This window comes from Astyanax mexicanus, chromosome 15 (assembly GCF_023375975.1).
Source record: "Astyanax mexicanus isolate ESR-SI-001 chromosome 15, AstMex3_surface, whole genome shotgun sequence".
In the NCBI taxonomy this organism is placed as follows: Eukaryota; Metazoa; Chordata; class Actinopteri; order Characiformes; family Acestrorhamphidae; genus Astyanax; species Astyanax mexicanus.
The window spans coordinates 40376374-40398090 of NC_064422.1; the positions used below are offsets into that span (position 1 = coordinate 40376374).

Here is a 21717-nt window from a genome sequence, read left to right on the forward strand (position 1 = left end):
CACGCATACGTTGCTTTTGTCAAGAGCCAGTGAAAAGGAGCAAAGTCTTTTTGTCTGAGTTTGCAGTTGAAGGTGCAAATTGTCGCCCATTTCTTCTACTCTCTGTGTAACTGTGGGTGCGGATAGACTCACCGCGCTGAACAGGTCCGCCTCCTTGACAACCGCCGTCAGGCACTGTTTTACAAACTCTCCGTCGGTGAACGGCTTTCCACTGCTAGCTATTAGCTTGGCCACTTGAAAGCTAGCTCGAACTGATGATATATTTAGGTGTTTTTGCTTTATAAAAGAATTTTGCTGAGTCTCCAACACATGTTTCAGTTTTGCTATTTTGTCTGTCCTCACCTGCCCCGTCAGACAGCCGAACTTGTCTTTATGGCGCGATTCATAATGGCGGCGCAGGTTGTATTCCTTAAACACGGCGACTGACTCCTGGCATATGAGACAAACAGCCTTTTCTTTACATTGCACAAAAAGGTAGTCAGAGGTCCACTGTTGATTAAATACCCTGCACTCAGAGTCGATTTTTCTTTTCCTCGACATTCCGTCAGATGTGAGTCTCAGAGCTCATGCGAACAGCACAGAGCGAGTGGTAGTATGTTGTCTGATTACCGTGGGAAATAGCCTTCTGTTTTTTTTCATCTGTCTACGGAGACACTCGATGGCCAATTGTCATTTTTTTTTACTGTTTTTTTCCCCCCGTATAGCTAATGCTGCTTGCGTGAGGGGCCAGGGAGCAGGTACTGCTGTTGGAGCTAAAGGGGCCGGTCAAATGAGCGCAGGGGGCCGTATGCGGCCCGCGGGCCGTAGTTTGAGGACCCCTGAGTTAGACAGACAGCATACAGTAGAGAGTTCAAACTCAAAATCTTTATTTCTTCTCTCTTATCCTTTTTTGTAAAACTGAAATAAACAAGGGAAAAAATATTAATTTCTAAACCACCAAATATACACTGGTTCAGTATAACATTACTGAGATAGCTACTACAATATTTACAAAATTAACTAATCTCACATACGTGTACACACACAGCTCTATCTAAATATTTTCAGAGAGCTAGTTACCTTCATGTAAACACACTAGCATGCATGCTAATACAGTTACCTTTGATATCCTACATTTTACAGCTTGTTTGGTCTATCAAAGTAACTAAAACAACATATAATCAACTCAAAAAGACAATGTAACTGAAAAAACGTCAAAATGAGCAACTTACAGGCATATGTGGGCCAAGATTTCACCGGGAGAAAACAATGACTGACTGCACTGCTGAATGGTCAGTTAACAACTAAACAAGTTTGAATTTAGGCTATGCTGTTACTAACTAAACCACTAGGGGGCATTAAAACAATGTAAACTGCCTCAAGTTTCTTATAAAGTTTTACCAGCACATCTAATGAACTTACCTGCAACACAGGTTACTCTTGCTCTTCCTTTCCTGGGGTGGTCCTGATGAGAGCCAGTTTCATCATCATAAGGGTGTTGATGGTCTTTTTTCCGACTGCATATGAAGAAATTGAATTACGAATTGACTAACCTTCATTTCTTAAAGTATTTTTTTTTTCTTTATTTAGTTGAGTAGTTCTTGCTTCTCATAATCTGGATTAGAACATTACTCAAATATTCACTATTCACTGTATACCTGTAACTCTACCTCTTCACTACTTTACAACAACTGATGCTCTCAAACACTTTATTAAGAGACAAGAAATTCAAGTAATTAACTCTTGATGAGTTCAGCACAGCTGTTAACTGAACGCCTGAATTCCAGGTGACTCTACCTCATAAAGCTGACTGAGAAAATCCAGCAGAGATGTGCAAAACTGTCATCTAAACAAGAGGTTCTACTTGGAAGAATCTAAAATCTAAAACATATTCTGCATGCATATAACCGGTAAAGGAACGATTAAGAGTAAATACAGTAAATGGCAAAACAAATACAAATATGCATGTATTTTCTGCAATGAAATGCATTCATTAGAAAGGGTGTCGACAAACATCTGGATTAGTGCTGCACGATATTGGAAAAAATGTTACATTGCAAATGTTTTTTCTCGATAATATATATCTCGATATTAAACAATGCAGGGTTCATAAAGTAACCCGCCCCCACCCATGCACGCTGTCTCATGTCTGGACCAATCAAGAGCCGAGTCAGCGCCGAGCTCAACTCAAAACCCGAGAAAAACAGCAAAGCAACAGCAATCATCCCTTTAATCAGGCATTTAAATGGCTTTTTAAAAGATAAATAAGCGAGAGCATTTTTTCTGGGATTCAAAGCGTGAATTCAGCTGTAACTGGAAATATCTGCACCCACGTTTACAAGCACGTGCCCAACCACGTGGATGGAGGCCATGCTGCGGTTACCTCGTGTTTACTCCTGCACTACCCCCTCCCCTCCCCCTCGCCTTTGTGCTTCTCAGGCAACAGCAGCCTGTCACTCACACAGACACAGAGACAGCGCTGTGTATCTACTTCTTGTGTCAAGAATCAAAACACTGCAACATGACGTGTTTGTTTTAATTGCCTTAAGCACATCACGATGACCATGCTTCAATGATATATCGTGCAGCCCTAACCTGGACTACATGTTTTGTCTGTTGGAAATGTGTATTTGTATAGTTGAGGAAATTGTGATGCAGATCATGTATCCTGAAAATGTTCTCCACAGCGTTCGGCTGTTATCAAGCCATTATGGGTATGGCTCACTCCATCTGTGTGTGTGTTTAAGTGTGTATGTGTGTGTGTGTTTGGCTCTTTTAGTCGAAAGTGCTGCGGTCACTGACGGATGTGTGAAATCTCTCACTTTCTCTCTCTCTCTCTCTCTCTCTCTCTCTGATTAATGCTGGTTTAATTAGTGTGTGGCAGAGCCGTGCCGGGGTTTGGAGGGTGCTTGTGGTGCTCGTGTGTGTGGCGTGTCTGGGGCTGGAGTGGCGTTGGTGTGGGCGACGCGGGCTCTGCGCTGCTCTGGCTGTCTGACCGTGGGCGGTCAGCTCTCTGCTCCACTCTGCTGCCCTCTCATCAGATCAGCCTCCTGCAGACCACATTCTCCACTTTACACTCACACACACACACTCACACAGCAGTGTGAGAGGAGAGAGAGCGAGCGGTGGTGGAGATTGAGAAGAATTCATTGGAATAAACGAAAGGAGAGGTGTCTAGGTGTAAGCCAGCATGCTCATGTGAGTCTCACATGGGTGGACAGTGGGCTTGTCGGGGTCCAGGTGGGCATAAGAGTTGGGTTCTGAGAGGGTAAGAGAGAGAGAGAAGCTCAGGCTCACCACCTTCCTTAAAGAAAATTATATATGTATATATATACACAGTATACAGCTCTGGAAGAAAGAATAAGAGACCACTTAATGATGATGAGTTTCTTTGATTTTACCAAATTGAAAACCTCTGGAATATAATCAAGAGGAAGATGGATGATCACAAGCCATCAAACCACCAAGCTTGAATTTTTGCACCAGGAGTAAAGCAGCATAAAGTTATCCAAAAGCAGTGTGTAAGACTGGTGGTGGAGGAGAACATGATGCCAAGATGCATGAAAACAACTGTGATTAAAAACCAGGGTTATTTCACCAAATATTAAAATATTTCTGAACTCTTAAAACTCTTTATGAATGTGAACTTGTTTTCTTTGCATTATTTGAGGTCTGAAAGCTCTGCATCTTTTTTTTTTTTTTTTAGCCATTTCTCATTTTCTGCAAATTAATAACCCTGGTTTTTAATCAGAGTTTTCATTCATCTTGGCATCATGTTCTCCTCCACCAGTCTTACACACTGCTTTTGGAGAACTTTATGCCTTTACTCCTGGTGCAAAAATTTAAGCAGTTCAGCTTGGTTTGATGGCTTGTGATCATCCATCTTCCTCTTTATTATATTATATATATACACACCAAACTGAAGAAAAAATATATATATATTAAATGAGGTGTTTAAAAACACCAGCAGCACTGCTCTACTTACCCATAGCACCACCTGTGAGATCCTGAGTATTGAAGAATAGAGTAAAAGGGGGATAATAATAATAACGTATACGGAGAATTAGATACAGAACTACAGTCTGTAATTATTATACAACTACAAAGTACTTCTATATGCTCAGTGTAGAACCAAGCAGATGGTGATAATGTTTTGCTTGATCAGAGTATAGAGTATCTAGTACCCTGTCTGTAGATGTGCTGCAGTGTAACGTTATTTAAACGTTGTTGTTGGTGGCGTGTCGGAGTCGCATTCTTAGGCTGAGCTTAAGCCTGCTCTCTAAGCAGATGGGTAAAGCAGTGTTATGTAAGCACATCTATCCCACTAATGGCCCTTTTAGCTGCTCTGCTCCTCAGCAGCTGCCCTCACTGCAAAATATCACACACACACACACTCAGCCGTACTCCCGAAGATTGCTGACATGACACAGACGGCTAACAGCACACACACTCCCACACGCTCATATAGAAGGTGTGTTTGAAAAGGTAGCCGACATGAAGCAGACCTTAAACCCACACTGCATCGTCCCTGGGAGCTGGGTATGGGTAATGTAATCACGGTGTGTGTGTGTGTGTGTGTGTACCCTACCACGATACACCTGTACACTAATACACTGCACTGTATCAGTTGCTAATTAATACTGCCCTTTGTTATATAGTGATACTGCAGATTTAGCATGTAAAATAAACTGTACTGTTTGTAATGGACGCTACTTCATATACGTGCATTTGTTGCATGCATGCAGAAATACAGAGAAAAGATGAATCTAATGGTATGAGCTACTCACAGGTAAAGGTTCTCACATACTGTATCTCCTGTTTCTCTTTCATCTCCCTCGCGCTCATATTCTAATCCCGTACATAATTCTGCAGTTTCTCAGTGTTTTCTGTCGTATTTTGCGGTTAGCGCGAGCGATTTAAACAAGAACAAACGCCACGGACCACGAGGTGCCGCGCGCTGCCGCTGTTGTGCCGAATTTGACTCCCTGCTGAATCCGACTCCGCTTCGCTAACAGAATCGGCACAACACCCCCCGCTGTACAACTCCGGGAGTGAAAACAGCGCTTATAAATAAATTAAACACGAAAATGAGGAGAGGGGTCTGTGTGCAACAGGGGCTTCACAGTGCACATGCACTACCGAGCCCCAGAAATGCTCTCTCAAGCCCCAAGTTGTAGCATTGTGGGTGGACTGATTGTTAGGTAAACCCATGAATATTAAATGTTTCAAGCTTTAGTGTCTATGTTTTGTCTTACTGTTACGCTGTAGTTAGCTTGATTAGCAGTTAGGTAAGCTAGTTAGCCAACCTAACCAGTTAGCTTCTTGCTACTGTTATAACTGACATGTCGCAAAATGTGCTTAATGCTAGCTAGCTACTCATAGAAGCTAAAACAATCTACCTGAAACGTTGATACATTTACATTTAATAAGTAGTTAGCTACTTGGCTAAAGTGATATCAGCATTCAATTTACCCACATGTTCATACTGATCTCTTCTATGACTGAACACACCCAGTTTCATTGGCCACTGAAGGTTTGGGGCTTGAGAGTGCATTTCTGGGGCTTGGCGGTGCATGTGCACTGTGAAGCCCCTGTTGCAAACAGACAGTCTTGGAAATCAGGGCATTCTATCAGTAATTTCAGTTCGTTTGAGTTAGTTTTATATATAACACACAATACGGTTCCAGCTAGTTACGTTTTTTTCTTTTAATTATCATTTTTATTAGATTCAGTTAACACAAATGTTTTTTCACGTTCAGATTTCGTTATTTCGTTCGTTTTCGTTAAATGGAGCTGTTTTATGGTGCCGCTCATGTGCACGGATCCGGTATTGGTGCTGGTGGTGTAAACTGCGCCCGTGCAGCTCGTGCAGGTCAGCGCTGTGCTACATGCGTTGTGACGTCCCTCGGGCTACATGACTTGACCTGCGTTAATGCACATGACTGCGCAGGGCACATGCTGGGTCAGGTGGTCTGGGCCTCAGGTCCCTCTCATGATCGGCAAACACACACACACAAATACACACACACACACACACACAAATACACACACACACACACACATTTACACTCATGCTCAGACAGTGTACAGTGCTGGGAGGTCCGTGTACAGGAGAGAGAGAGAGAGAGAGAGAGAGAGAGAGAGAGAGAGAGAGAGAGAGAGAGAGAGAGAGAGAGAGGAGTGGAGAAGTGAAAGCGGTGTTTGTTGCTTTTCTCTTCTCCGCTGGCTGGGTGACCTGAGGACGGGACCGGGGGTGGGCGGGATGATTGTTTGAGTACCTCTCTGTTTTAAAGCAGTCTGGCTCAGCGCGGGTGTGAGTGAGTGTGTGTCCTCTGTCCAGCCTACAAGTGGAAATAGCACACTCTGTGCCTGTGTGTGTATGTGTGTATTTGTGTGTGTGTGTGTAAAGATAGAAGTACAAATTTAAGAAGAAGCCAATAAAAATAGCATAAATGTTTAACAAACAGCTTCTTATCCAATAGTATATATTATCTCCACCCATCTAATCTTAAAACCTAAAACACAAATAAAAAATCATGCATAAAGTTGTGTTCTTACATATTTCCCTGCATTGATTTCATTAATATAAAAGTAAATGTAATGTAAGTGGGGAAAAATGCCATTAAAGGTAATTAGTTGTGGTCTCTAGTATGAATGAACGCCATGTGAGCTGTTTTTTGTGAAAAAAAAAAAGTGCTCAGGTGTTTCTATTTAGCCCTGCTTTAGTTTACTGAATTAGTGGTATCTGAAGAAAGACCACTAAGGTTTTCGGCTCTTGCTCATGAATATTCATACATACAAATATATATCGCCTCTGATTGGCTAACAGCACGACAGCAGAGAACGCTTATCTGCTGCCTTTCCTCCACAGTCAATGTTACAGCTCTAAAACTCAAAGAACAAAAGGTTTTCAGAGATACAGCCTTAGTTATAAAGATACAGCACTGAGTGCTAGTTAGAGTTAACCCTTACACTTCGCTTAACGTCAGACTCGAGCGGCTCCACGGCCGAGGAACGTAATCAACGGCATGAGCTGAGCCCAGACAATCCCGGCAGCTACTAAACTCGTACCTCAGACTTGGTGATTCGGTGCTTGGGCAGTTTTACCATGTCGAAGCCCTCTAGAGTCGCTCTATATCATAAAATCCGATGTGAACGGTGCCGCTTTGACCGGTGTTCTGTTGAATTGAGCTGTCTTGTCAATTCGTGCTTCCCTAGTGTTTATTTAAGGTCTTGGTAAAACATGGAATCAACCGGAGATCCAATTTAAACCTATAGTTACAGAAGACAGCTAACCCTAACTAGCTCTGTAAACAGAAGCTGTAAGCTCCGCCCGTGGGCGGTCCTGAGCCGAGGTGGGCGAGGCCATGAAGTCACTGGTTGACGTCGACACCCTAACCTCACTCTAGTCAACTCGTATTTCTGAGGATTTTCTTTTACTATATACTACAGACAAGGGAGGTTGAGAAACATTGTGTTTCATGTGCACCATCATATATAATCAGAGAGACCTATAGTATTATACAAAGAACAATAAGAAATGCATTTTAATGGAAGGAGATCTTTAAGAATAAAAGCTTAGGCTGCTAAAAGCTAAATAAAAAAATAAATAAATAAAAACTATAGGAGTCATATAGTGCACTACTACCCCTCCTCCCCAAAACACATTTTTCTTAAACCCATATTGACTATAATGTTAAAATATTGAAATGTTAATGTTGATAAATTTGTGATGCACTAGGCTCTCTACTGTTTCAGCTGCTTATATGCTTGCTCATTGTAAATGAATGTATTTTAGTAGAATGTAAATATATTAAAACTAATAAAGCTTAGTTGGACATTTGTCTAAACACGGAGAGGCAGCGTTTAGCTACCACGCTGCTCTCAAATGGACCCAGTTAACAGAGAGCATTAGAAGAGCACCAACACTAAACATGTTTAAATCCAGACTGAAAACCTACATGTTTGATCAGGCTTTCAGCTCAGTTTAAAACACTGCAGCTCCGCCCACTTTTATTCTGTAACGGCACTTTTATATCATGTTTTATTCATGCTTTATTCTTATTTTATTTTTATTTCCAATTCATTGTTGTTCTTTTACATGTTTTTAATTTTACTTCTCTTTGTTTTAATCATGATTCTTATTTTAGTTTATATTTCCATTTTTACTGTTATTCTTTTACATGTGTTTTTTTTTTTATTTGACTTCTCTGTGTAATTTCTCATTTGTAAAGCACTTTGAACAACCATTGTGTATGAAAGGTGCTATATAAATAAATTTGCCTTGCTTTGCCTCGGAGTCCTCTTGAGTCTCTGCACGGATCATCTTCATACTAGGCTACATACGTCTGCTATGTTCTTGCTGGAGTGTGTGTGTGTGTGTGTGGGGGGGGGGGTGCAGGTGTGATGGATCACAGTATAAAACAATAGGGAGTGGGAATGGTATATGTTTATCCTTCTCTACACCCAATCAGAATCAGATTCACTCTATCTGGATGGAGGAGAGATCTATCTGGATAGGGGTTTTATTATTAAACGATAAGAAGCCGGAATGAAAATGAGCTTCTTTTTTTTTTTTTTAAATGTAAGGAGTAGAAAGTTTAGATAACTGTGTGAAAATGTAAGAAGTAGAAGTAAAAAATCATCTGAAAAATAATAACTACTCCAGTAAAGAACAGATAACCAACATTTCTACTTTGTTATTGACACCTCTGATAACATAGTCTATTTTTTTCCTGCCCATGCTAATGCATGGTGACATTTTCAAGACAGAAGTAATCACTTTTCATGGAGGATAATGTGAAATGAATCATTTAGACTGTGTGGAAAGTTTAATATGAAGTTTTGTGAACGTTCTAAATGTTAAAAATACTAATTCTTCTCTGTTTGTCTGTGTTTGGCAGCTGCTGCATCCAGTGAAAATGAGGAGCGAGTTTTCCGTGAACGCATGCGGCCCCGGAAGCGGCAGGGGGCGGTACGGAGGCGTGTCCATCAGGTTAACGGACACAAGTTTATGGCCACCTACCTGAGACAACCCACTTACTGTTCTCACTGTAGAGACTTCATCTGGTAAGCCTCCTCTCTCTCTTTCTCTCTTTTTATTACTTTCTGTTTCTCTCTCTTTGTTTATCTCTATCGCTTAATCTACTGTATTTTTCGCGCTATAAGGCACACTCGATTATAAGGCACATTATGTGACACTAGTAAGGAACAGGGGTGTCCCCATGTTTTCCTTCTAATTCAGCAGGTCTTGCTGCTGCGGGGTAAACTAAACTGTAATATCTTAAAAAATATATTTTCTTTTAAGTGGAAAAACTTCACTGAAACTCCTGTATAACGCTGAACTTCAGCAGCAAACCTTTACTGCTCCTTAATACCTGATTTTAATTGCACCTAATAGTGCAAAAAATACAGTATATTTGTCCCAATAACTGGCCAAAAAAGTGTCTCACTCACAAGATAACAGCTCACAACTCATACAGGTGGGAATGTGGGCATTTCCAACCAGTCCCCTGAGATAACACTTTCATCACCAATTTATCCAATGCTATCACATTACTTTTGAAGATTAGATTTATATTGGTTCATTCATCAGATTCAAATTAAATCAAAATTGAAAATCATGTAAAATGGAAAAGATTTTTGCATGTGAGTGAACAATAAGGTCAATATTAAAATAGCATGGCTTTTTTTTTTTAAATCTGCAGCATAGTTTAAAGTTTAAATTTAATACAAACACTGTGTAACAATATGTTTTAGTCAGTATTTACTCTGACTTAAAACATATAGATGGATGTTAACCATAAAATTGTCTACATTTTTCTTTGATGTGCTTAACTGTTTATATATATATATATATAAGGTCGTTTTCACACCTGTAGTTGTTCTACAGTTTCTTTGATCCGGATCAGTTGATAAATATATTTATTTGGAGAGTTTCTCCCTCTGTTTGGTTTGGTTTCACACAGGCATAAAAAACCTAAAGGCACCAAAACGTGCACCAATACCAATAAACCACGCGAGCACTTCGTCTCTTCTGATTGGTCAGCACTGTCTGGCGCAGGAGCAAGAAAAGTAAACATAGTGAGAAGATTATGTGTTTTAGCATGAATATCTGTGCAGTGTGAAGCTGCTGTAACACAGAACGCTGAAAATCTGTCGCTGTGTTTTTAAGCGCAATGTTTTTAATTGGATGTACAAGTAGTAACCGGAGTTGCGTCGCTGTGAGCAGTGAATGCAGCACGGGCTGTGCGTGTAAACAGCATGGAGCAGAGACAGCTTTTGTTCATAGCAGTGGTAATTAGCGCTATATGGCTAATTTATCAGATTAAACTGCACTAAAGTATATTTGATACCTATCTTTTGAATATTTTTCAATGTTTAGGGAAGGTTTATGAAATAAAAAGGTCAATATAATTTCACACAGGCTTCCAGTTCAATGTAAATAAAAAAAATATATATATATATTTTAGTTAATTAGATTTATTAGTATCTGTATAGATTTTATAGTAGAATATTAGAGTACAATCTTAAATTTTTTTCCATCACTTGAGATAATTCAGATCTGAAAGGGTTAAGAATTCAAGATGTTTGCCATTCTAGATCTAGATCTAGAACCACGTTTTCATCAAATGCCAATTTTTGCTTATTTCGTCCACCCTGTCGTGCAGCTTGTTGTGACAGGGTGGACAAATGAATGCAAGTAAACATTTTATATAATTAAACTGGGAAAATATAATTTCTGTGTATTCTGAAGTCTCATAAATATGACAAGACACATCATTGAACATCATTTTAGCATGTCCATGGTTTGATATACTCAATGAGCATTTATACCGATCCCTATTCAGGCACAGTGAGACATTAATATCTCAGACAGACAGACAGACAGATGGACAGACAGACAGCTATGGATATATCTGTTTCTCTGACAGTCCAGAGTTTGCTGCTTTTTTTAGTCTCAAGGCTGTTGAGTACAGTTTGTGGATTTGCATAACTGGTAAACAGTGCTTCTGTGTGACGGCAGACAATGTTGTCTTTTTCCCTCCCAGTAAGCATGGAGAGCACATGGGGGACATTTTTTATTTTTATATTTTTTGTATCTTCTGAGCTGAAGGCCCCCTCTTCTGGTCGGGAGCTGAACTGCGGGATGCGGGATGCTGGCTGAGCTCTCAGGCCGTGGAGAATCCAGACGTGTACGCCGGCTGACAGAGCGTGACATCTCATTTGTCTAACACATGTTTTCTGTGTCATCTTTTTACAGGGGAGTGTTAGGAAAGCAGGGCTACCAGTGTCAAGGTTGGCAGTGTTTAATTTCTATTTTTATAAATGTTTTGTGCCGTTTAATACAGGAGAGATAGTGATGGGCGATTGTCTTTATATATATATATATATTGTAAGGAAAATAAAATCTATATTTTTCTTCTTTCTTCTAATTTGTGAGAAATTCACATTTACTTACATAACAACTGAAAAAAAAAATAGTGCCAAATGTGCCAAAATATTTTTTTATTAATTTGTATTAAATTGTCTAATAAAAAAATAAATGTCCTAAAGATCTTAACAATGCCACTTTCGCATCTTGAAATCTGAATAATTGAATTTGATTTTAACCACTTAAATGATGTCAGCATCAATTTTGACTTTTATTTTATAAGGCATAGTGTGTGTTATATGTAATAAGTGTGTAATAAGTGTAGAAATTAGTGGTGGAAATTAATCGATTAAATCATTTATCAAATTAATCACAATAGAATGATGTGATTAATCGTAATTAATCACACTTTTTCTTTCTTAAGACTAAGCTTTTGATAATGGGTATTTAAATGTGAATAAAAAATCAGTGCTTTGGAACCTTTTTTTGGTCTTTTTTGGTATTTTTGAGAAGTGGACAGTAGTAATGGTGTAGAATTTGCTATTTTCCTGGCAGACTAGATCTTTTTTTTACCATATTATAATATGTCAGGGTAGTTTTATTGTTTTATATTATCTCAGGATAGTTTTAATGCTTTTTAAACTAGAATATTGTAATGTGCTCAGAGTTACTAAGTTTAACTTAGAGTTTTAATGAAGAAAATAATTGCATGTAGCTCCATATTCCACACATTGACACAGCTTAAAAAGACAAAATGGGCCATCAGCTTTGTATGTGTGTGTGTGAGAGAGAGACAGAAAGAGAGAGAGAGACAGTTTTTAATACTTTTAAATACTGAAAATCATAATTCAGATTTCATTATGTCTTCTTAATGAAATCTCCATATTCTTCTATGTCTAGCTGATCTTTAGACACAATTGCAATTACATAACCTGTACAGTTGTAATCTATAATCTTTAACAGTGCTTATTCCACCAGTAGTTACACTGTTACACAGTTATTACATGATTGTTAATGTGTAACTACACAGTTATTACAGACATGTATTTTAAAGTGATACTAAAAAGAGTTATTTACAGGCTTAGTAACACAATCTTGACTACTTTTATTTTGTAAAATCTCTTTAAAACAGTCATTTTAATTAACCAAATTAACGGAATGTGTTTAATTTTGCACTATTAGTAGTAGAGATCAGAGTTTTACTGCATTTTATTTCTGCTGCTTTTTACTGTGTGTTGATTTGTGCTTTGTCCGGCAGTGTGTACCTGTGTGGTCCATAAACGATGTCACGAGCTCATCATCACAAAGTGTCCCGGCCTGAAGAAGCAGGACGACACTCCAGAGGAGGTCAGCTATCAATCTGTCTAATGGATATATCTAATATATTTATTAATTTATTTATTTACTTACTTACTTACTTACTTATTTACTTACTTACTTATTTTTTGTGGTGGGCTTGAATGCAGCCTAATTAAGAATGTGTCCAGTTGAAATGGAAAGTAAGCATCATGGGTAATTTTTTATTTTTTTTTTGTCTAGGTCGGTTCACAACGCTTCAGTGTGAACATGCCTCACAAGTTCAGTATTCACAACTACAAAGTACCTACCTTCTGCGACCACTGCGGCTCGTTACTGTGGGGGCTGCTGAGACAGGGGCTGCAGTGCAAAGGTGAGGAACTCTGGGAAATGTAGTTTTATACATATAAATTCATAAAACATGGATTGTCATTCATTGCAGACAGTATGAACCCAATGGGCTGTATCTTACACTCTATGCAAGGCACGTCGTGATGCTCATTGCTATCTTACACCCTGTCAACAGTCTATTTTCACGCCTTGTCCCTACACTGTTAAAATAGCGTCTAAGAATAAGTTTAGGAATATATCTACACTGATGGGCGTGTTGGTCTGGAAGTGAGGTGTGTTCAGATAAATTTCTGGCGTGTTGCTACAGTATTTTGCGGCAGAAAGCACAGGAGCTCCACTCACTGAAATGAACCTAGACAACAGTCAATCAGTCAGGAGTCGGCAATTAAATTTGGCTGTGGGCCAGATATTTTCAAAGCCGTTTTGTGGCGGGACACAAAAAAAAATGTGTTTTGTAAAATGAAGTGTAATGGGATGGAGTGCTGCTACAGACTAATAGCTCTCCAGCCCAGAGGGTTGTTGAACCCAATTGCAGAACAGTTGATCTCAAAGCAGGTAAACCCATGAAGAAAGGAATAAATAAATAAATAAACACACCACTCCTCACGCAGGATCCAACCCATGTCGTCAGGGTCGTGGTCCAATACACTATCGCTGCCCCAGCTAGTGAATTGGGACACGACCGGGAAAAAAACGCCCTTATAAGGAGATAGAGAGCCCAAGAACGGGCGGAATAACGAGAACGGGCGGAAATTAAAGTCATGCCGAGCGCAACACAGAGAGAAAGACAGGGGAGGAATGTAAACAAAAGCTCACCATCATAACTCGACAATAAACAGAATAAAGAATAAAATAACATTACTGTTCCCTTAAATGAGCTGCTGGTGTATCTTCACAGTGTGAACGAGCAGATCAGTATCTGTCTCTGAGACTCACTAAAGCGCTGTGCTGTTAAGATACGTACACGCCAAAGTCAGAGCTCATCTGGTTCTTAAAGGGAATGAAAACTGCCACACTGATTGGTTTATTTCACATTACACCCGTTACGTTTGGAGCCGTCTAAGGCGTATTTTTTGCACCTTCACGATACCAAAGACACACAGATAAGCTGGAAATCCATCTGCACGATCCAGAATTGACCGAATAGGGCCCTTACACTCTTTAAGATGGGTTTTCTTAAAATCTAGAAATAGATGTATATTAACAATTAAAAGAAGTTGACCAAATAATACACAAAATATCTTGGGTTCATACTTCCTGCAATCGAATAAAATGTAAACTACATGGAAGCAAAACTGGAATGTCTTATTTGCATCTTTAAAAAAACTGTTTCAACATTTTTATTTATATTTATTATGCATGTTTTAGACATGTACATGATGTATATCGTCGCTGTGCAATAAAAAAACACTTATCTCCAAAACAGCAACTTTACAGGAGAGAGAAAAGTCTAATGGAAGTCTAATGTAGTGTAATGTAAAAAGAGTTTATTTCAGGTCATTTTGAAGAGTTTCTATTGGTCCGTTCATCAAGAAACTTTGGCACAGTGTACGGGACAGTCTGTCTGTTCAAATTATGGACCAAACTGAAAATCGACAAAAATAGAGAAAGAAATTAGTGTTTTTCATTGGACAGCGACGATAGATTGTCTATAGTGATTGTCCTTCACGTGTCTCTGCTTGTGTTTCAGTCTGTAAGATGAATGTTCATCGGCGCTGTGAGACTAACGTAGCTCCTAACTGCGGAGTAGACGCTAGAGGAATCGCTAAAGTCCTGTCGGATCTCGGAGTGACGCCAGACAAAATCTCCAACAGTACCCAGCGCAGGAAAAAGGCAAATATATCTCTCAGTTCTGGGGTGGGTCGAGCTGCCAAACCATCTGTGTAAAATTAATAGAATTGGAATGAATAGACTTGTGGGTTTTCCAGTCTTAGAATGTCCCAAAAGTGAATACACTCCTTATATTTCGGAAATCAATATTTGGTGGAATAACCCTGGGTTTTAATCAAAGTTTTCATCATGCATCTTGGCATCGTGTTCTCCTCCACCAGTCTTACACACTGCTTTTGGATAACTTTATGCTGCTTTACTCCTGGTGTTCAAGCTGTTAAAAAATTCTTAAAAATTCAAGCTGTTCAGTTTGGTGGTTTGATGGCTTGTGATCATCCATCTTCCTCTTGATTATATTCCAGAGGTTTTCAATTTGGCAAAATCAAAGAAACCCATCATTTTTAAGTGGTTTCTTATTTTTTTCACAGAAAAAGATGGATGTTTTTTTTTTTTTTTGCAATTGGGTTGTTTATAGGGGCAGTGAAGACCCTTTCTCTATTGATGAAACTATTTTAGACTGAATCATATATACTTGAATATATAATTGTACTTGAAACATTGAGAAATGTCTAAGTATGCTGTATGCTTTTAGTTTAATGTAATTCAGTATACTTGTACAATACTTATTTACAAATACAAAAAAATACTTTCTTTTTACATTTTTAGCAAAGTGTGTTAAAAAACAACTGTTACAGTAGTTCACTTAAATGTATCATTCGGCAAAGTAAATTAAATCACTACATTGGTAAAAAATGTTTTTAATATATATTTAGGTATTACATTAATATAACAGTTAAAATGTATTTCAATGTTTGGTAATTATAATTAGTTAAACATAATTATAAGTAATTTATAGGATACCATGTTGAATAACACATTTGAATGTCAAATAAAAATGTTAAAGTCAATTTGTAACACGCTAAAATTGTAGTTCAGTATATTAAATATATATTTTTACACCCAGTGAAGTAGTAGAAAGTAGAAGTGTGCTACTTACAAAAGACACGAACAAGAAGCATATTTATACTCTAATATGAATATATCACATATATTTAACATCAATTCTTAGTACATACACTCTAATATACCTGGTGTATAATAAAAAGTGATACAGTTGTAATACTCATTATTAATCCAATCCCAATCCAATCCACCTTTATTTATATAGCACTTTAACACTTTTGAAGAAAGGACAAAGTGCTGTACATAAAAATAAAAGAATATTCAGAATAGAAATAGGTACATTCAACAATCAATACAATAAACACTGTAGGTATCAAAGGCTAAGGAGAAGAGGTAGGTTTTAAGAAGCGATTTAAAACTGGATAGTGTGGAGGCCTGTCTAATGTGCAGGGGCAAGCTATTCCATAACCTAGGTGCCACTACAGCGAAGGCACGGTCCCCTCTAAATTTGTATTGCACAAAAATAAATAGAAATTTTGGTATGTTGCAAATTTGCTACAGCAGACATAATGGTCCATACTAAGATAACAATAACAGAGTAATATAACAGTGAAAAATCAATGTTTTATTTATGCACCCAACAGCAGGCATTCAATAATAAATAACACCAATTACTGTCACCAACACAATATACACAAATATTACAGGAAACATTTCATTAATTTGAATTCTAGATTCATTTGAATTGTAAATTGTCAAAGGTTCCTAGGTCCGTGGCGAATATGCACTAACAGGCATTGGGGGAATGCAGGCGCTATCTTGGCAGGTTGATTGAATCAAACGGTTAGTCGCATATTTGCAACAACAGGCGTTAAGGGGTTAAATGTTTAAATGTTACTTAAGTATATTTAAAATAGTTCCATTTTAGTACAGTTAAGTACACTTAGCACAATTTAAGTAAGACTTTTGTACTATTTTTTTTTTACAGTTAAAGTATAATAAGTACAAAAGAAGTTGTTTAATTTTATCACTCTTTAAATATACTGATTAATAATTAATGTGGCTACAAGAGCACTTTAGTGCACTACAGCATAATAATGCTTAGTACTCACTTTGGGGAGATTTTGTATATTAAATATATATGTATATATATATATATATATATATATATATATATATATATATATTAACAAAGACTATTCTCATTTTCAAAGTGAACGACTATTAGAGATGATAATGGTGGAGATGATGAAGATGATAATAATGATGATGATGATGATGATGATGAGTACTGTCATTCACTAATCTACTGTATACTCATCCCACAGTAATCACAGTAAAGTGCAGTGGGATTAGAGCAGGTGGAGGAAATGATGTTTTAATGTTTATTTATTTATTTATTTATTTATTTAATCTCTCGTTTCTGCAGCTGACTCCAGGTCAGGAAGCCCAGCCGTCCGCCTCAGAACCGGCCTCATCAGACGACTCCGACCGCTGCAAATCAGCGCCGACGTCACCATGTGATCAGGGTAACCAAGAACCTGTTATAACTTTTTAATCAAACCTGTTCTCTATCTCTTTTTTTACTATTTCACTCACTTTACTATCTCTCCTCTCATTAACCTTTGACCTGTTTCTGCTCTCCATCATGGAGGCTTATTGCACTAATTTCATTATCGACTTATAAATCGACTTATACAGTAAATTCTCATGACCCCCATCGTTTTTGCTAAAATTAAAAAGAAACATATCATACCTCTTTTTACACAAGTTACAATACTGTAGATCTATGGGCTAAACAACAAAACATGTTCATGAAGTTCTTAATAAATAAATAAAGAGACCTCACCAGCTCTATTCTTGCCAGTTTGCCGTTTAAGTGCTCTGTCACTTTTATGCAAATAAGCTGTTGCTGGCCACCCTGTGTTTACACTTAGTGTTTGCCACACACTAGTGTTAGCTTGTGCTAAATGGCATAACACGCACAAGCTAGTTCATGCTCATTAACTCTTTATTTGAAAGCACTGCCACAGACAGAAGGTACAGATCCCTCCCTCAGAAGAAGTCTGCTAGATAATCCTGCTGTGTACTGTCTGAGGTACTCACTTTCTCTTTCTTAACCTTGAACTCTTTGCTTGTTTCAGAGCTATCAGAGCTGGAAAGCATACGGAAAGCGTTGTCGTTTGGCCAGGAGCACAAGTCTTCCTCCTCCTCCTCTATGAGTGGTGGGCTTCAGGGCACAGGAAGCGAGGGCCGCGAGAACGGAGACTTGAAGAGCATCCAGTCGAAGAGGATGAACCTGACTGACTTCTCCTTCATCAAAGTACTGGGAAAGGGCAGCTTTGGAAAGGTAAAAGCACTTTATTGTACTAAAATAACATTATTTCATTTACTACCTGCATAAAAAAACATAGATATATGTAAAACTGTAAACTGAAGAGCTCCTCCATCTCTTCCTCCCTCCATCAGGTGATGCTGGCGGAGCTGAAAGGCTCTGATGAGGTTTACGCTGTAAAGGTGCTGAAGAAAGACGTAATCCTGCAGGACGACGATGTGGATTGCACCCTGACTGAGAAACGCATCCTGGCTTTGGCCAGAAAACACCCCTACCTGACCCAGCTCTTCTGCTGCTTCCAGACCAAGGTACTTTACCAGTAACAAAATCACAATAGAGAAAACCAAACCACAGACAAACTGCGACCAAAAGCAGATAAGCCTAAACCAAACCACAACCAAACCACAGTCAAAGCTTAACTCAAGCTCAACCATGTCCAGTCAAACTCCACTAAATCCACAACCAAATCTACTTTACAACCTAGAGCTGCCACAGGCCAGCAGGTTCCTTACAAAATGCTGTGCCACAGCCAAACTCAACCAAACCACAGCCAAACTGAAAAAAAAAACTGCAACCAACTATTACCAAACCACAGCCAAAGCTCAACCAACCCCAGTTAATCTCTACATAAACTCAACAGCCTATAACCAAACCACAGCAAACTACAACCAAAATATCCAAGCCACAACCAAAGCTCAACAAACCCCAACCAATCTCTAAATAAACAGCCTGTAATCAAACCAAAGCCAAACTACAACTAAAATACAACCAAAAATAGCTAAGCCACAACCAAAGCTCAACAACCCCAACCAATCTCTAAATAAATAGCCTGTAATCAAACCAAAGCCAAACTACAACTAAAATACAACCAAAAATAGCTAAGCCACAACAAAAGCTCAATCAAAGTCAAACTCCAGCAAAACCAAACCAACTTATACCCAACCACAGCCAAACAACAACCAAAAAATATCTAAGCCACAACCCAAAGCCCAATAAACCCCAATCAATCTCTAAATAAACCACAACCAAAGCTCAACCAAAGCCCAGTCAAACTCCAGCAAAACCAAACCAACTTTTACCTATAACCAACCACAACAAACTACAACCAAAATAAAAACAAAAAATAGCTAAGCCACAAAAAAAGCTCAACCAAGCCCAGTCAAACTCCAACAAAACCACAGCATACTTTAACCAAACCACAGCCAAACTACAACCAAAATACAACCAAAAAATAGCTAAGCCACAACCAAAGCTCAATCAAAGCCCAGTCAAACTCCAACAAAACCACAGCCAAACTACAACCAAAAAATAGCTAAATAGATAGATACTTTATTGATCCCGAGGGGAAATTCTGGAGCTAAGTCACAACCAAAGCTCAACCAAAGCCCAGTCAAACTCCTACAAAACAAACAAACAAAAAAACTACTGTCATCCACGACCTTCCAATGAGAAGCAATAAATAGAATAAAATAACATTACAAGATTTTATTGTAGCTGAAAAAAACATATTTGAGGTATTTGACGATGTTTGTCCAGCAGGTGGCATAAACTCACAGCACACCATCAAAAAGACAGTGACAGTGACCAAGCCAGTCCAGAAGAGGGCAACACACACACACACACACACACACACACACACATTTCTGTCTAAAGGAAGGACAGTTCTTGGCCTTAGACTGTGAGCTGGGTTTGCAGAAAGTGGTTTAGGGTGATGCTTTCAGTCAGCAACACTCCATCCGTCTGTGCACAAGAGGTGTCAGTTCGCTTTAATATGTGAGAGTGAAGAAAATTCAATGCAAGAAAGTTTTTTTGTATTATTTGTTAATTTCAGAAAGAATCATTATGATCATACACATTATGGTGTATGATTGTGAATGATTGACACTAAAAATGCTATTTTTTTAATAAGTATATCTTTACAACTGAGCTCTTCTACAAACATTTAGCAACATTTGGCCTTTTGCCTATATAATGCCTTATGAATGCATTTATAATGCATTATATGACGTGCGTAATGCCTTATAATCACTGTAATAAGCCTGTATAATAAAACATGAGTACATACAGCGACATTCATTACACATTATAAACTGCAAGTATAAAGGTTTATGAAGACAGGGCTTATAATGCCTTATAATACCTGTTTATTAGAACATTGTACAATGTAGTGTTGTAATGCACTACAACACAGATTTGGTATATTTTGGTGTAATGCATTATAATATGCAGCTATGATTTCTCAATTTAAGCTTTTATATAAGTGTGTAACACATTATAAAGCCTTATTATATACAGTTATTACTGACTTTAACTGAAGTGAGTTTTCATATGCTTTTTAAATGTGAAGTAAATTTTATTATGCCTCACTGTAATGTCTTATAGAGCATTACGAGTGCTCTATACTGGCTTTAAGTGAAGTGTGTTTTCAAATGCCTTTTTAAGTGCCTACAGTGAGGCATAATAACATTTACTTCACGTTAAAAAAGCATATTAAAACACTTCACTTAATGCATAGTCAATAATAACTGTATATAAGGCTTTATAATGTGTTACACACTTTTATAAAGCCTAATTTGAAAAAAATCATAGCTGCATATATGCATCATACCAAAATATACGAAAGCTGTGTTATAGTGCATTACAACACTACATTGTACAATGTTCTTACGAACAGATATTATAAGCATTATAAGCCCTTTCTTTATAAACCCTTATACTTGTAGTTTATAATGTGTTATGAATATTGCTGTAAGTACTGATGAGCAATTATACAAGCTTATTAAAGTAATTATAAGGTAATATACATGTCATATAATGCATTATCAGTGCATTTATAATGCATTATGAACACATGGTTCATATGAAGTGTTACCGAAGTTAGCATTAACTTCTGTAACAGTACAGAAATAATGTTTCAGGAACGATTTCAAAGTGTGACAAATGTACATTATTGGTTATAATAACTTTTCTCAGATAACATCCACAGCTCAACGAATACTAACATTATGGAAACGTTAAAAAAAAAAAATCCAAAAACTAAAAATTAAAACATTGATACAAAGCAACATTACCAGAAAGTTTAAAAACATCTCAAGAACATCCAGAAAACTTTACAGATTGAACAGTCTAAGAATGTTAATGTTTTTTTTTTTTTTTCAAAAAAAGAGCATTCTTTTAACCAAAAATTATAAGCTGGGTATGTCGTAATTTATTATTAATGGCTTTTTTTTTTACCTCACTTGAAGGCTGCAGGTGTCCCCCAGTGTTACCAGTACAAGCTTGTCCAGTTGTTGTTGTTGTTTTTGGGAAACGAGGGCAGCAGGTTCTTCACGAAACGCTGTGAACTTTTTTTTGAGCTCACGTACAGATGTAGAGATTTGATCTTTTTTGCCAGAAGAGAAAGAGTTCCCTCGAAAAATGAAAAGCTTAATGTGAAACTTAATTTAAAATAATACGATTTTTAAAATCGTGGCCCAGGACAAACACAATATACTATAGTAGTGCATCTCCAAAAATTTGAATATCATTGAGAAGTTACTCCATTTCAGTAATTCAGTTCAAAATGTGAAACTTATTTATTATATAGATGTATTACTATACTACAATTTCAGTACAATTTAGCATGATTTTATATACTGTATCCAACACC

General features: G+C 37.8%; 1 protein-coding gene across 1 annotated transcript in view; it reads left to right on the forward strand.

Moving 5' to 3' along the window:
- Positions 1 to 21717, forward strand: part of prkcea (protein kinase C, epsilon a) — a 152450-nt gene that overhangs the window by 62725 nt on the left and 68008 nt on the right. Inside the window, exons 3-10 of the mRNA XM_022670334.2 lie at positions 8883 to 9048; positions 11243 to 11277; positions 12612 to 12700; positions 12893 to 13022; positions 14691 to 14833; positions 17163 to 17262; positions 17878 to 18083; positions 18203 to 18376. Of these exons, the coding sequence (XP_022526055.2) occupies positions 8883 to 9048; positions 11243 to 11277; positions 12612 to 12700; positions 12893 to 13022; positions 14691 to 14833; positions 17163 to 17262; positions 17878 to 18083; positions 18203 to 18376 (1043 nt within the window). The remainder of the gene's footprint in view (positions 1 to 8882; positions 9049 to 11242; positions 11278 to 12611; positions 12701 to 12892; positions 13023 to 14690; positions 14834 to 17162; positions 17263 to 17877; positions 18084 to 18202; positions 18377 to 21717) is intronic.